Source organism: Urocampus carinirostris, chromosome 11 (genome assembly GCF_059441175.1).
Source record: "Urocampus carinirostris isolate Australia breed hairy pipefish chromosome 11, RoL_Ucar_1.0, whole genome shotgun sequence".
Lineage (NCBI taxonomy): Eukaryota > Metazoa > Chordata > Actinopteri > Syngnathiformes > Syngnathidae > Urocampus > Urocampus carinirostris.
In genome coordinates this window covers 13356542-13373206 of record NC_142359.1, presented here as the reverse complement: position 1 = coordinate 13373206, position 16665 = coordinate 13356542, and the positions used below count along the sequence as shown (strand labels likewise).

Below are 16665 nucleotides of genomic sequence, written 5' to 3'. Positions count from 1 at the left end.
ATACCTTGTCAAATTTGATCACAATCGTAAAAACAAACTATTGTATTTTACACATTTTTCCAAGAGTAGGTTTAGGCATTCCCAAAAATTGCCATTTGAAGACTACCATTTTTGAACTATCAAATCTTTGCAAATTTGTATTTTACTTTGGCCATTTTTTATACATTGTGAAAGAGTTGTAAACGTTTTCATTCTCTTTCCAGAAGTCAATCAATGATTGTGCAGACTTGTACGTAAAAATGGTGCGTAAAAATGGATCACTAGTGGCCTTACGCACTTATTTCAGGGTCTAATTTGAATACAATTGGGACAACTTCATATTGATTATTTATAATTGTATTCGCTAACAAACGTGTCAATCATCATTTGAATCGGTCACTATTGGCTAAAGTTATTTGGAAGTAAAGAAAGTGGGTCCTTCTTAGCATTTACAGGCCCGTATAGGCTAATACGGGTTTTCGACCATAAAACAAAGCCTGCAATTGGCTGAAAAAGACGCAATCAGAAATAAAGCTGCAAACAGCCTAAAGAAAATAATTTTACTAGTCAGTTTATTTGTAAACGGAAATTATGGGGCTAAACAGACAGCCAGCAACAGGGAACTTCCAATGATGCACGGATGATTTTTTTTTATCTGTCTGCATAACCTTTACTTTGTTTGACGGCCCGAGTCAGACTGCCGAAAACATGGCAAGAATTCACAAGCACTTCACCCTAAATCCCAGCACTTCTCAAACCTTGAAAACACAATATTAAGATTCAGACCTTTTCCAGGATTTCAAGCACCCGTACGAACCCTGTTTCAGGGGTGCCACATAGGCGGCTGACAAACAAGGGGACTTCACACCTTTAGCCTGGAGGAATTTTGGAGAGTTGCTTTGTACACACAGGCCAAAGCACTTGTGTTGTCACAATAAGCAAAACACACACCAACCCAAATGGAATCAACAATTCTAAGTATACAAGTAACTGAATCATGACCACGGTGTTTACATTTGAAAAGAAAGAAGCCGTATTAAATATTTGAGCAGAAAACAAACACGTGATATAGGGGAGTCTCATCTGAGCATCTTGACTGTATTATAAAATCTTATCTTTCTTTTACTTGTCATATCTATTTTTAATTAGCCTCCAAGTTGCCGGAGAACTGTCGTGGGGGGTGATCTTTTGAAATATTTACAAGGAAAAATGGTGTGTAGTACTTCTAAAGGATCGAGGGTGGGACGATCTTGACTGAAAAATACAGCGGATGTGACGTGAGAGGGTTATAATAGTTTTACACTCTTTTTTTCCATCCTACTGAAATTTTTTTTTGCCGTTTTTCCCCTGATATTGTAAGAGGGGCAGCTATACTACATTAATGTTTGGCTTTCTCTGGGTAGAATAAATAGATAGATCTTACACCTTTTTTATGGCCCGATTGAAGCACTTTTCAAGCACTTTCAAGGCCAATTTTACCAGTACCTTCATAGGAAGAAGCCCGGCGCCGGTCAAAAGAACAATTTTTTTTCTTGTTGACTTAGACTAAAATTAAGTTGCTATTTTACTGCTAGCACACATTTTGTTCTATTTTGAGCTGTTCCTGTCTATGATCTTTTTGTGTCAATGAGCTGCTATAAACTGACATGAATTCTGCCATTCTGCTTCAATAATGCACACACAGCTCAGCTACGTCAAACTTGTTAACAAATACAGAAAGAGCTCTTATAGATAGACGTTTGGTAATGATTGAGTTCAATACGGAAGACAAAAAAAGAAAGTACTGTATAAAAGCAGAAAAATAAGCCTGATTTGGACTTTTTTTTTGATTGATTGCTCCAAAGAAACGGCTTATCTTTTGCTTTTTGTTTTACTAATTTTAATTCGTAATTTTTGCGTGTTTTTCAGAAAATCTGTGTCTAATTGGTTACAATGAAATTGTAAACAATTCATGTTTTTTTAATTTTATCATTTATTTATTGCACTGAAGAGTTAATCTTTTTTAATTTTATGTAATTGTTTTTCATTTTCAGGGATTTTGTGCTTTTCAACTTTAAATCTGATGTGTAAAAAAAATTGCTCTGTATTTTACAATTTTTTCTGTAAATATTTTAATTTATATTTCATGCACAATGTTTTATTATTATTGATGATATATATCATGTAAAAAATGAATAATCTGAGGAGCCCTTTGGGAGCCGAAAATGCCGCCTCCTTTCAGTGAGCTGAGCCAAAAGAGCCGGTTTTCTAAATAGAGTCATCCTCTTGGATGCAACTAGTAGGGGGCAGTGACAATGCAATCATCATGACTTTTTAAAAAATGTACCTTCCTTTTTAGCATAGTATATAGAGTCTGACTGGCCAGAATCATAGCGATGGCAACAATTTCAAGCTTTTTCAAATATTTCAAGCACCCGCACGAACCCTGGATCTTACAATTCACTATTATTATTATTATCATCATTAACAACACTATTATTGAGCTAGTAAAAATGGTGAGAGAGTATTGAAGATTAGTATCGACCCGATATTAAATCTGATGTTTTTTTTTAAATCCTATTTTATGTAGCAGTTTTGTAGTTCAGTACAGTGTAAGGTTTTTATCAGAGGAAAACCCAACTCCGCCCAACCTCACCCAGACCCTAGCTCTGGTGGCCCCCAAGTAATTTGAGTTAGAGACCCCTGTTTTACACAGTTCAGAACCAAAACACAGATCATTTTCTGTGTTGCTTAATACAATTCTGCAAGACGAGCACTTAAAACACATGCTCTTTGTGTTTGAACGGCTAAAAATCTAAAGCAGGGGCCACTAAACTACGGCCGGCGGGTCGTATCAGGCCCGCCAACAGATCTTATCCAGCCTGCGAAACGATGATGGAAGCATAAAAATATAAGCCGCTTCTAGTCCCACAATGAACTGCAGTTTTTCATATTTCAAATGGATATCACCAAAACATGCAATTGAACACTTCTGAAGTAGCCCCATTGCACGTTTTTTAGAGCTAATTATCAAATTTAGTGCTTAAAAGGAGATATATTACTTTGCTATTCCTCTTAAAGTTTTTTTTTATGGTTGGTTGGTTGTATCTCTAAACAACTAGGGTCGTAGGGGTATCATTTCCTCTTATGTGTCTTGGGCAAGTACAGCATGTTGGCGCCCATCCCTCTCCAGGCCAATACATGTTTCCACCCAGTCCCGAATTGGTGACTTTTCGCGTGTTAGGCAAACGTGCAAAACACTGCACTAGGGAAACATATAAATTAATAAATTTATTGGCATATTTTGTGTTTTTCAAAAAAATTGGATGAAATGGACCCTTTAAAAACAAATACATGATTACACACAACTTGTGCAGGTAAACCCAAACAAGAAAAACAGATTGGCTTACTTTATCGATTTTCCTCATGTACTGGTATCAAATTTAAGACTCTTTTGGCACATACAAAAAAAACAACATACATCAATCATTTATTTTTCAACTCAGTGCAACTTTTTTTCAAAACAATGTTGCCCGTGACCCAAAAGGTGTGGAGACCCCTGAATTAAAGCTGGTTTCATAAAGATGTATTGTTTTCACATTTTTTCTTTGCCCTCTCAACTGCTGCTCATCCAGTGAGCAAGTTAGATACCGCAGACGCACAATCCCTTCTTTTAGGGCAAAATGGAGCAAAGTGTCGAACGTCACACTCAGTTTGTGGCTTAAAAAAAAAACAAGAAAAAAATAGGGCAGGAGTGGAGATTGGTGTGTGTGCGGTGTAAATCCTTGTCAGCAGAGGAAAACTCGCATGCAACTGGCTGCGTTGCTTCTGTGTGCACAAACCGATTGTGATCTTTATTGCGTTCTCCGGCTACATTGCAAAGGTGGAATGCCAAATGCAGGAGGGATCAGAGGTAAATCACCAAAAATCAAAGCTATTTGACGGAAGGGAAAGAAACAGGAGTAAAGTAAATACAGGGATTCCTCGCTACTCTGCACTTTGGTTAACGCTGCCTCACGGATTTTGAATTGGATCTTCTTTATTGTCATTGATATTAACGTATCGGGCATTGTGTTCTGCAGCTGATAACAGACAGCAAATTCTATCATGGGGGCAGGTTGTATGTGTTGGGTGAGTTCCTGTCTGCACAACTGTCATAGGCTGGTGCATGCTGTCAGTCAAACAGCCCGGCAGGCGCACAAGTCAATATGGCCACCCAAACAAACTGCGAAGCATTGCGACAGATAACAGAGTGGCTCGTTACATTGAAAAAAGATTATCAATTAAATCAGACCCTGAGAAAAGTCAGAAGAGCGCAAATAAATGGTGATCACCATCAGGTGCTCTGTGGATTATTATTGGGTTCAGGAAGCGTCAGGGGAGAAGGCAATAGCAGTGCTGCAGGTCCAGCCTACTGTTGCTAGGCGACGTAACAACTCTCATAAACTACCCCTGCTGATAATGTATCTCACCAACGCCAGATCTGTTACCCACGAAACAGATGACCTCGAGCTACCCCTCGGGGATACCGCTACATTCGGGACGGTTGTATTATGACTGATTCAGTGCGAACCGTTGCCTTCAAATGGGAAGTGCGGGTGCCAGACAATTTTTGCCATTTTGACTTACTTTTGAAGGCTCACTGAAAATTTAGTTCAGTGGCCAAATAGGCATAGGACATATAAAAAAAGCTTCAACCCTCATCTTTCATTTAAACAAGATATTTCTAGAATTAACCATTGTTTTGTAAACAACAGTTGAACATTGCTAAGTTTGTTGAAAATACTAATTTCCATGAAGACCTTCAAGAAAAAATGCTTTTAGGAAAGGATGCATTTCAAGCAGAACCTCCACTTCTGCCCCTTTTTTGTATTTTTGCATTTGTGATACCTGCAATATTTCCATAAACACAACGGCACTTAACTAGCAAAATAAGACTGAACATATGCATGAACGATGCAAAACTTTAAAAGAACTTTTCTGTGTTTGTAGAGACGTGATCCCACAATTTTGGTCACTCGGGGGCCGCCCAAACACTCAACAGCTGGATAGAGAAAGCAAAAGCAACACAAAGAAGTGGGGGGTCCTCGATAAGTGGACAAATATCTGATCAACGCCATTTATCATACTGAAATAATTCCCAGAGGGTTGATACTTATCAGTAGCGCTAAAGCTTTTAGAAAAGAACAGAATATAACACCTTTATTGTCATTAGGCAAAGCGTCAATGAAATTCAAAGCCACCCCATATAGTACACATCCATCCATTATCTGCACCGCTTATCCTCAGTCGGGTCGCGGGGGTGGTGGAGCCCATCCCAGCCATCTTTGTGCATTGGGTAGGAGACACCCTGAACTTGTTACCAGCCAGTCGCAGGGCACATAGGACAGACAATTTGCTTGCTCATTCACACCCAGGGACAATTTAGACCGGCCAATTAACCGAACATGCATATTTTTGGAATGTGGGAGGAAACCGGAGTGCCCAGAGGAAACCCACGCAAGCACTGGGAGAACAAGCAAACTCCACAAAGGAGGTTCGATCTCATTACCTCTGAAATGTGCCGCACACGCGCTAACCACTGCTCTACCGTGCTGCCTATAGTACACATAAACATAAAAATTAAAGTGACGTAAAATTCTAAAAAGTAACATTGAATTAAAAAGTAGTGGAGTAACCAATATGATAAATTAACAATTAAATGAAACAAACAAACAAAAAAAAAACCACTCGGAGACAATAATTCTGAAAGCTATTTCAACTTAATGGCACTGAATGAGTTAAACATCACAGAGACCTGGCTCACCAGAGGATACCCAATGCTAGCACGCAATTCTTTGTCCAGGGTTTTTATTTGTAGATCTATGATTTTTTTGTTACAGCCATTTACTCTCAGTCAGCAAGGACGTAAATTTTACTTTTGGGGGGTTTTACATACCTGTCAACCTGTACGTTTTTGCCGTACAAAGTACGTTTATTATGCATTTTAAGACATGAACGACGTACAAGAAAATCTGTACGGAAAAACGCAAATTTGTCAATTATGGGTACCGTCTGGTATACACCGACTATCACGAAAAGGCAAATCAATCAAGTCAAACGAGATCGCCGTGCTAACCTCTATCTCGGTATCGTTTTTTTTTGCGTTTCAAACGAAGCGAGCGGTTTGATGCTACTGTGCGCATGCGTCTGCCGCCTGGGTTTTTCCCATCATGCATCATTCCGTGGTAGTTGTGTAGTGAAAGGAAGTCTGTCTCTTTTTAGAGAAGCAGCTTTTTCGGCTCAACTCATTCAAGAGAGTTGGCTCTCAATCGGCTCACTTGCTTTGATGCATTATATTACGAATTATTATGTTGTATAAAGAAGTTAAGAAAAAAAGGAAGTATAAAAGGAGAAAATGAAAAAGACAGGTTTGTGGTTATCCCTCCAATCAGTATATTACCAAAAATAATTTAATGCAGAAAATGAATTAATAATTGAACAAGAAAATTCTACTTAAATATATTTGCATGTATTTTTTCCTTCTACAGTGAACGTCCAAGCTACTTAATTTTTGAACTTTTTTTTATAATAAACCTCATTCATGTCGAGCAACTCAGTATCTCATAACAAATATTAATTTACAATATATACGAGATAACGAAAAACATGTACAATATAACATGTTAAACTACATAAATAAACACGTTTGAAAAAAAATTATAGTGCAAGATTATTTTGTATTTTGTAAGGGAAAATACGACAGTTTGTAAGGGCATGGAGCCCTGGAGCTTGACATGTATGGTTTTATGAAGGGGCGCCGTTACTTCACAGATTTTCACGTTTCGTTGAGAGCTTTTGGTCCCCGTGAACTGCGATAACCGAGGGATTATTATAGATAAAAACAACGGTTGGTGGTGTGACCGGCCCGACAGAATTGTGCTAGATGTGTTATAGGTAGCAATGGTGCTTAAAAACGGTGAAAACGATCACACGAAACCCAATTGGATCTACCCGGCTGAGGAGAACCTCACTTCCTCGTACGGAGCCGCTGTCACCAGTCGGCTAACACCCTTCTTCTTCTTCCTTCTCCTCCTCCAACCATCTCGACCAAAAATCCACCCGGGGGGAGCAAAATGTCAAAGAGCAAAAAGAGGCTACTCACATTTCACCACCCTGTCCGTAGTTGATAACTTGGGCTCGTCATTCGGCTTGTTTTCCGACATTTCCAGTGTGAACGAATATTGAGCTGGAGCGGAAAGTAGGCGTCAAAAAACGCTTGGCCGCGTCGCTCTCGCCGGACAAGTCTTCTGCTGCTTCCAAGCGAGGGAAGGGAAGGAAAGGGGAGGTAAAGGAAAAGGCAACACCGGGGACTGAGTTGCTCCTGTCAGTGGCCAAAAATATAGCGACGAGGTGGGCTGGTTTTCGGTTTCAGTGCTCCGGGCGGTTGCGAGGTCTGATTTACTGTTACTCCGCTTACGGTCGCTTCAACGCAACGCGGGCAGAGAGAGAGACGCAGGCAGAGCAACAGCAGCACCCAGCGAGAGTGCGCGCATACAAACGTGCTGGTGTGTTGAGCCCGCCCTATCAGGAAAGGAGGAGTTCCTATTGGTTACGAGCAATCGGCGCTGCGGCTAATTATTCAGATAGGATACAATCAGACTTGATGATCCACAGCAGGGTTGGGTAGGGTTACTTTAACTGGATTACTTTCAATTACTTTTGGATTACTCCAATACCAAATATGCTAATAAAAGACACAAGAAACTAAATATGAATAAAATGATGACTCTCAACACGTGGTAAGCTTTCTCTCCCGGCTTTGATCTCCGGCAAAACTAACATAAAATGCGACAGAAACAAAATGAAAATGAAGCCAAACAGCTTGCCAACATCATTTTTGCCGGTTCATGTATTCCGTTACTAACCAAGCCTGCACAAAATTTAGTAATTTTATTCATATTCAGTTTCTTTTGTCTTTTATTAGCATATTTGGTATTGGCGTAATCCTAAAGTAATTGAAAGTAATCAAGTTAAAGTAACCCTACCCAACCCTGATCCCCAGAAGGCTCTTACAGTCTCATCTCATCTCATCTCATTAGCTGCACCGCTTATCCTCAGTAGGGTCGCGGGGGTGCTGGAGCCTATCCCAGCAATCATCAGGCAGTGGGCAGGGGACACCCTGAACTGGTTGCCAGCCAATCGCAGGGCACACAGGGACAGACAACTCGCTCGCTCATTCACACCTAGGGACAATTTGGACCGGCCAATCCACCTGAAGTGCATGTCTTTGGAATGTGGGAGGAAACCGGAGGGCCCGGAGGAAACCCACGCAAGCAGGAGAACATACAAACTCCACACAGGAAGTCCGGTAGCTGGATTTGAACCCACACAGGAGGTTCCCAAGACCTTAGAACTGTGCCGCACACGTGCTAACCACTGCGCCGTCGTGCTGCCCCACAAAAGAAACTAAATATGAATAAAATGATGACTCACAACACGTGGTAAGCTTTCTCTCCTGGCTTTGATCTCTTTGATCTCCGGCAAAACTAACATAAAATGCGACAGAAACAAAATGAAAATGAAGCCAAACAGCTTGCCAACATCATTTTTGCTGTTCTATGTATTCCGTTACTCCCCAAGCCTGCACAAAATTTAGTCATTTTATTCATATTTAGTTTCTTTTGTCTTTTATTAGCATATTTGGTATTGGAGTAATCCAAAAGTAATTGAAAGTAATCAAGTTAAAGTAACCCTACAAAACCCTGATCCCCAGAAGGCTTTTACAGTCGATTGTGAATAAAAAAATGAAAAATAAAACCATTTAAATAACTACACGACTACAATAAGAAAAAAAATCAGTGTTTTTGTTTTTGAGACAAGGCACACTTTTCATCAAAAAATCTTGACGCCGTCAAAACACTTTAAAGGGACAGTGTGTACGATTTATATACCAGTCAACCTCCACGGCTCCATGTCCTTACAAAATGTTGTATTTTCCCATACAAAATAATCTTACACCATATTTTTTTTCAAACTTGTTTATTTATGTAGTTTAAAATGTTATATTGTACATGTGTTTGGTTATATCATATATATTGTTAGTGAACATTTTGTTGTGAGGTACTGAGTTGCTTGACATGAATGAGGTTTATTGTTAAAAAAGTTCAAAAATGAAGTCGCTTGGACGTTCATTGTAGAAGGAAAAAATATATGCAAATATAATTACCGGTAAGTAGAAAAATATATTTTCTTATTTAAATTATTAATTCGTTTTATGCATTAAATTATTGTTGGTAATATACTGATTAAAGGGATAACCACAAACCTGTCTTTTTTCATTTTTTCATTTTCTCCTTTTATACTTCCTTTTTTCTCAACTTCTTTATACAACAATAATGATTCGTAATATAATGCATCAAAGCAAGTGAGCCTTTTGAGAGCCGGCTCCCTTTAATGAGTTGAGCCGAAAAAGCTGCTTCTCTAAAAAGAGACGGACTTCCTTTCACTACATAACTACCACATGAAATCCGAGGCGGCTGATGCATGCACACAGTAGCATCAAACTACTCGCTTCGTTTGCAAAAAAAAAAACAACAAAAAAACGATACCGAGATAGAGGCTACCACGGCGAATTCGTTTGACTTGATTGATTTGCCGTTTCGTGATAGTCAGTGTATACCGCATGGTACCCATAATTGACAAATTAGCGTTTTTCCATACAGATTTTCTTGTACGTCGTACACGTCTTAAAATGCATAATAAACGTACTTTGTACGGCAATAACGTACAGGTTGACAGGTATGGAATAAACAAATGAAACATAAAACAGTTTAATTAACTACATAACTACATGAAGAAATCAATCTGTGTTTTTCCTGTGTACTATTTAAGAGAACCCTTGTTTGCAGTAACGTTTTGATGTCACCATTTTTGAAAAAAAGATCCCATGTTCTAAATTATTTTATTACAACACTAATATGTTCAACACTAACAACACATAGTGGTCAAGCTAAGGGATGGACAATTATAATTGTAGCTTGTTTTTTTGAACAGTGTCTCTGAATGTGTTTTCCACCCTGACATTACCTAATAAAGCTTTTTTTCTTTAAACTATTTTGTTTTTAAACACATATAGTAGCTTGCAAGACTATTTGGCCCCCTTGAACAGCTGTAGACCTCTGCAGTTCATCCAGATTGATCATTGGCCTCTTGGCTGCATCTCTGATCAGTTTTCTCCTTGTATGAGCTGAAAGTTTAGGGGGACGGCCCGATCTTTGTAGATTTGCAGTGGTCTGACACTCCTTCCATTTCAATATTATTGCTTGCACAGAGCTACTCGGGATGTTTAAAGCTTGGGAAATCTTTTTGTATCCAAAATCCAGCTTTAAACTTCTCCACAACCGTATCTCAGACTTGCCTGGCGTGTTCCTTGTTCTTCATGATGGTCTCTGTGCTTTAAGACCTCTGAGACTATCACAGTGTAGGTGCATTTATACAGAGACTTAATTACACACAGGTGGATTCCATTTATCAATGTTAGTCATTTAGATCAACATTGAATCATTCAGAAATCCTCACTGAACTTCTGGACAGAGTTTGCTGCACTGAAATTAAAGGGGATGAATAATTTTGAACACCGACTTTTTCGTTTTTTTATTTGTTAAAAAAAGTTTAAAATATCCAATAAAGTGTGTTCCACTTCATGATTGTGTCCCACTTATTGTTGATGCCTCACAAAAAAAGTTTTATATATTGATGTTTGAAGTCTGGGACGCGGCAAAAGGTCACAAAGTTCAAGGGGTCCAAATAGTTTCGCAAACCACTGTATATGTCATGATTACCCAAGTGGAGCCACCTGGGGTAATCATGGGGTGCGCTGGAATGTGCTTCCTGATTGGTCAATGCTCCCTATTTAAACGCGTTACGCTGAGAACTCTGTGTCGGAGGATTCCTTCTGTACCCCGTAAGACTCTCCCGATTACCTGTGCCTTGTTTACCTGATTCTGTCTGTCTGCCTGCCTGCCTACCTGCTTCCGTCCGACGCTACGATCTTCTCTTCATTCCTGGTAAACTCGACCTGCTTCCGTCCCACGCTACGATTGGCTACGTTGTCCGAAGTTTCCCGCTAACCCTGGCGGATGTTCAAGATGGAACGAGCAGCATCGACTGATGAGGAACCAGAATCAAATACTTTAATCATTTCCTGGCTTAGCAAACTAAAAGAGGTGCATGCTGTCGCCCCTCGTTCGTATTCTGCCGTTCCCCAAAGGCGGGCTCTGCCAGTCAAATGATTTATTACATAGGCCACCTTCGTCTTTTCGTTCACAAAGGCTCGCAGTTGTAGATCAAAAATTAATCGGCAATTTATGAGAAAGGGGCGGATCTGGGCGGGCTCTCCATTGAATCTCTCTGGCGAACCTACTCGTGGTTCAACACTGCCGACCTGATCAGAAAGAGGCGGAACCGGATCTTGTGGTCGTGTTGCCGGGGAAGCTTCGCACTGTTGCTCAAAAAATTGTTGGTGACGTTGTACTTGCCGGACCAGTGTGGATACGTCATGGGCGATCTGTTGTACCGCGCCTTCGGTATGTAGTAGGCGCTGTAGCGCGGATTCCTGCTCGGCATTTCCGCATTTCTCGGAGGTGGGAAAAAATGACGCTGGATCCATTTTTTGGTTCGAGTGTTCTGTCATGGACCAGAACAAGCACTCGGATCCAATAGCGTCAGTTAAAGGATTTATTTGGACAAGGTTCGGTGGAGCAGGCTTGGGACGTCGTCTCTTGGTAGCCGAAAGCCTCTTTGGACGATATGGCAACTCCGTGGTGAAAACGCGTGACGAGTAACGTAGCAGGTAAGTCGGTGGCCGGGACGGAAGAGTAGATCGTAAACTTTTAACAGACAAGGGTCAGGCAACGAGAATCAGACTTGGAATACACAAAGGGATCGTGGTACCTTGAATGTTGGAGGCTCACTCAGGGAAACGAGGAGTACACTCGAACGTCCATCTCTGGACGCTGACAGCTTATGTAGAAAGCTTCCACCAATCAGGAAATCGCGTTCCAGCACACCAGCTGATTACCTCAGGTGGCTCCAGTTAGGTAATCACGACAGAACCCCCCCCTCAAGGGACGGCTCCAGAAGTCCCCCAGGGAAAAAAAAAATAATCCAAACACGTCACATGGAAACACCGGTAATCCAAGGAACAAAAGTCACAGGCCAGTTACGAATAATCCAAAATACATCACCAATAATCCAAAATGGAAGGCCCAGAGGTCGTCCGATGAACCCCAGAAGGTCATCATCACACCAGCGATCCCCGGGGACGGATAATAAATCCGTTTGCAGCGCACAAAACAAACAAAAAAAAAATATCCACAGGTAAACTGAGAACAAACAGCACAGTACCTCAGAATTCTTCCGAGTGAATAGACACCCCTTCGTCCGCATCTGAAGGGGCGGTAGCGGGTGGGTCCGCCGGTGGAAGGGTAGCAGTGCCGGACCTACGACGACGACCACGGCGTGGCGCTGGTTGGTCAGGATGCAGTCGATGGAATTCTGCCACAAGAGATCGGTCCAGGATCTGCCTGCTGGGAATCCATGATCTCTCCTCCGGACCATATCCCTCCCAATCGACCAAGTACTGGAAGCCCCGACCCCTGCGTCGGGAGCGGAGCAGGCGGCGCACTGTATAGATAGGCTCCCCGTCCAAGGAGCGTGGAGCCGGGGGAGGAGGTGGAATGGGTGCCAACGGGCTCTGGCTGACGGGTTTGATTCGGGAGACATGAAACGTGGGGTGCACTCTCATAGATCTTGGTAGACGGAGACGGACTGCTGAGGAGTTGATAATTCTTACTATAGGAAACGGACCAAGATACCGAGGAGCCAGTTTCCTCGACTCAGCCTTCAGTGGAAGATCAGCTGATGCAAGCCACACCTTCTGGCCCACCTGGTAATTCGGAGCAGGACTCCTCCGTCGATTAGCCCCGACGGAATGAGCCTTGCTTGCCCGAAGGAGTGTGGCCCGAGCACGAGCCCAAGTTCGCCGACAACGGCGTGCGTTCGCCGTAGCTGACGGGCAGTTTACTTCCTCTTCTTGACTAGGGAACATAGGGGGTTGGTACCCATATACGCACTGGAAGGGGGACATTCCAGTGGAGGAGCTAACCAAGGAATTGTGAGCATACTCCACCCATGCCAATTGCCGAGCCCAAGACAACGGTTCACTAGAAACCAATGCTCCAGCCGTTTTCCAATCCTTGATAAATGACATTTTACGAGATGTGCTTAATCGTTTTGTTTTTGTGTATCTGGACGATATCTTAATTTTCTCAAAGTCCCTCGATGAACACCGAAAACATGTCCAGCTGGTTCTCCGTCGTCTCCTAGAGAACTCTTTATTTGTCAAAGCAGAGAAGTGCGAGTTTCACGCCAAGACAGTCTCGTTCCTGGGCTACATCGTGGCGGAGGGGACCCTTCAGATGGATCCTGCGAAGGTATCAGCAGTCACCTCTTGGCCTGTCCCTGAGTCTCGGAAAAAACTCCAACAATTCCTTGGTTTTGCCAATTTCTACCGGAGGTTCATCAGGAACTACAGTTCGGTGGCAGCTCCTCTCACGCTTCTTACCAGCCCTAAAGAGCCATTTCGGTGGTCTTCCGAGGCTAATGCAGCTTTCAACCGTCTAAAAACTCATTTCTCTACGGCCCCCATACTCCAGGTGCCTGACCCTGCGCGCCAACTGGTGGTGGAGGTGGACGCCTCAGATGTGGGAGTGGGTGCTGTCCTGTCCCAGCGGTCTGACAAGGACCAGAAGATGCACCCGTGCGCCTTCTTTTCCCGGCGGTTGTCCCCGGCCGAACGCAACTACGACGTGGGGGATCGTGAGTTGTTGGCCGTCAAGCTAGCCCTGGAGGAATGGCGACATTGGTTGGAGGGGGTAACGGTGCCGTTCATAGTTTGGACTGACCACAAGAACTTAGAATATATTAGATCGGCCAAGCGGCTCAATCCTCGCCAGTCACGTTGGGCCCTGTTTTTCACCCGCTTTAACTTTACTCTGTCCTACAGACCCGGATCTCGTAATGTGAAGCCCGACGCGCTCTCCCGGCAATTCCAGAATTCCAATGAAACACCTCAGGATCCCGCAACGGTCCTTCCAGCTTCCCGTATGGTGGCAGCAGTTTCCTGGGATATCGAGTCCCGAGTCAGAGAGGCGTTACCCGATCAGGCGGGCCCCAGCTCCTGTCCCGAGGGTCGACTATTCGTCTCCGAACCCTTACGGTCCGAGGTCCTCCAATGGGGGCACAATTCTCACTTTTCTTGCCATCCGGGGTCGGCTCGGACTCACAGTTTCTTGTCCCGACGCTTCTGGTGGCCTACCATGGCCAAGGACGTTAGGGAATATGTCTCCGCCTGTCAAGTGTGCGCCCAGAAGAAAGCTTCCACCAATCAGGAAATCGCGTTCCAGCACACCAGCTGATTACCTCAGGTGGCTCCAGTTAGGTAATCACGACAGTATATCAATACAATATGAAATTGATTATTATTATTATAATTATTGTTATTTTGTTAAAAATATAGAATATTATTTCATTCATCACCATAGCTTTTAATTTGAATGAAAACTTGATTTTTGTCTTTTTTGATTGGAATTCGTTTTACACCTTTCTTTCTGGGACAAAATTACACTCAAGTCAAGACACAGCAAATAATGAGATAGTTGAAATAAATAAAAAAACGAGGATAAAAGAGTTGACTAAAACAGCATTTTGGACACTTTGACTTGGACACTGATATGACCCATCCAAAATCAATCAGTATTCACTAATGTCATTTTGATTACTACATCATACATATAAATACCACATACTTTCTAGTTCACATATTAATTCAAAATGCATTGATTGCTGATTATTTCAAAGCTCAACCAGTATATAAACAATTCCAAAGTTATACATCTACTGAAACGATTTCCATGAGATGCAATGACAAATAATGACCCAATGACAAGTTTTAAAATGTTATTTGTAAAAGGCAAAGCGTTGATTTTATTTTATTTTTTTAAACAAGGACTCCACTTAAGATTAAGTTTAATGTGCAATTTAATTTAGTAAGTCATCCAATATGATAATTGTCCGTCCTCAAACCTTGGCTTCTAATTGATCCGCTGCAAGACTTGGAGAGACGGCTGCTAATTTAATTTGTCTTGTTTATCCGGACCCCTGGAAACGAAGAGATGGCAGATCCCAACCACTTGATTTGACGAACTGTATTTTGCTCCATCCATCCATCCATCCATCATTCCCTCCATCCATCCATCCACCTACCCACCCACCAACCCATCCATCCAGCCATCCATTGACCCATCCATCCATCATTGCATCAAATCCATCATTCAATCCATCCATCCATCCATCCATCCACCTACCCAAGCACCAACCCACCCATCAAACCACCCATCCATCATACCTTCCATCAATCCATCCATCCATCAATCATCCATCGATCCATAGTTCCATCCATCCATCGTTCCATCCATCCATCCATCCATCCACCTACCTAACCACCAACCCATTGATCCATCCATCCACCTAACCACCAACCCATTGATCCATCCATCCACCTACCCACCCACCAACCCACCCACCAACCCATCCATTCATCCATCTACCCACCCACTAACCCATCCATCCATCCATCCATCCATCCATCCATCCATCCATCGTTCCATCCATCGTTCCATCCATCCATTGTCCCATCCGTCCATCCATCTACCGACCCACCCACGAACCCATCAACCAACCAACCCATCCATCCATCCATCCATCCATCCATCCATCCATCCATTGTTCCATCCGTCCATCCATCAACCGACCCACCCACGAACCCACCAAGCGACCAACCCATCCATCCATCCATCCATCCATGAATCCACCTACTCACCCACCAACTCATCCATCCATCCATCCATGAATCCACCTACTCACCCACCAACTCATCCATCCATTTATCCATCGTTCCATCCATCCATCCACCTACCCACCCACCAACCCATCCATCCATTTATTCATCATTCCATCCATCCACCCATCCATACATCGTTCCATCCATCCATCTATCCATCCACCTAACCACCCTCCCACCAACACATCCAACAATTTACCCACCAATCCAACCCCCCATCCATCCATCCTTGAGGTGCTCTGTGCGCCTCGTAATTATAATGCATTCTTGGTACTTTCATCCATTCCTGCCTCCTTTTGCTCAAGATTGATGACTTTATCAGCTTCCGCCATTGATCCACCACTCCGCTAAAAAGGCCACAACAATGAGTTCCCATGATGCCAATAAGTGCCCCCGAGCTCTCTTTAATTTACTTTTCTTGCTTTGAAAAAAAACCTAAGCATTTCACCTCATTGCTTTACAACGACACAATTTTCCAGTTGCTTGACTTAAATGAATGGCATTTTTTTCCAGCAAATGGCTGAGATGGATTTATTCCTGTTGTCAACTGTTTCATTTAAACATGTTTGATGTTATCGTTTAAAAACAATCTTTCATCCTACCTCTATTTATAGTGTCCAATACAATTTGAGCCTGTATGTGTTGCTGCGTGGGCGTTATCTGGTCCCAGGGTTCGTACACCCTTTTCATGGCCAAATACAAAACATCTCAAGGTGTTTTAAGTCAATTTTCCAAATTTTTCAATACCATTTAAAGAAGAATTC

At 42.3% G+C, this 16665-nt stretch overlaps 1 protein-coding gene across 2 annotated transcripts in view; it reads right to left on the bottom strand.

Annotated features, from left to right (window-relative positions):
- Window positions 1-7499, bottom strand: part of LOC148356453 (protein phosphatase 3 catalytic subunit alpha) — a 78989-nt gene extending 71490 nt beyond the window's left edge. For both annotated transcript variants that reach the window (XM_088348588.1, XM_088348589.1), the window contains exon 1: window positions 7103-7499. In XM_088348588.1, the coding sequence (XP_088204714.1) occupies window positions 7103-7163 (61 nt within the window). In that variant the 5' untranslated portion in view covers window positions 7164-7499. The remainder of the gene's footprint in view (window positions 1-7102) is intronic.
- Between the last annotated feature and the right edge of the window lie 9166 nt (window positions 7500-16665).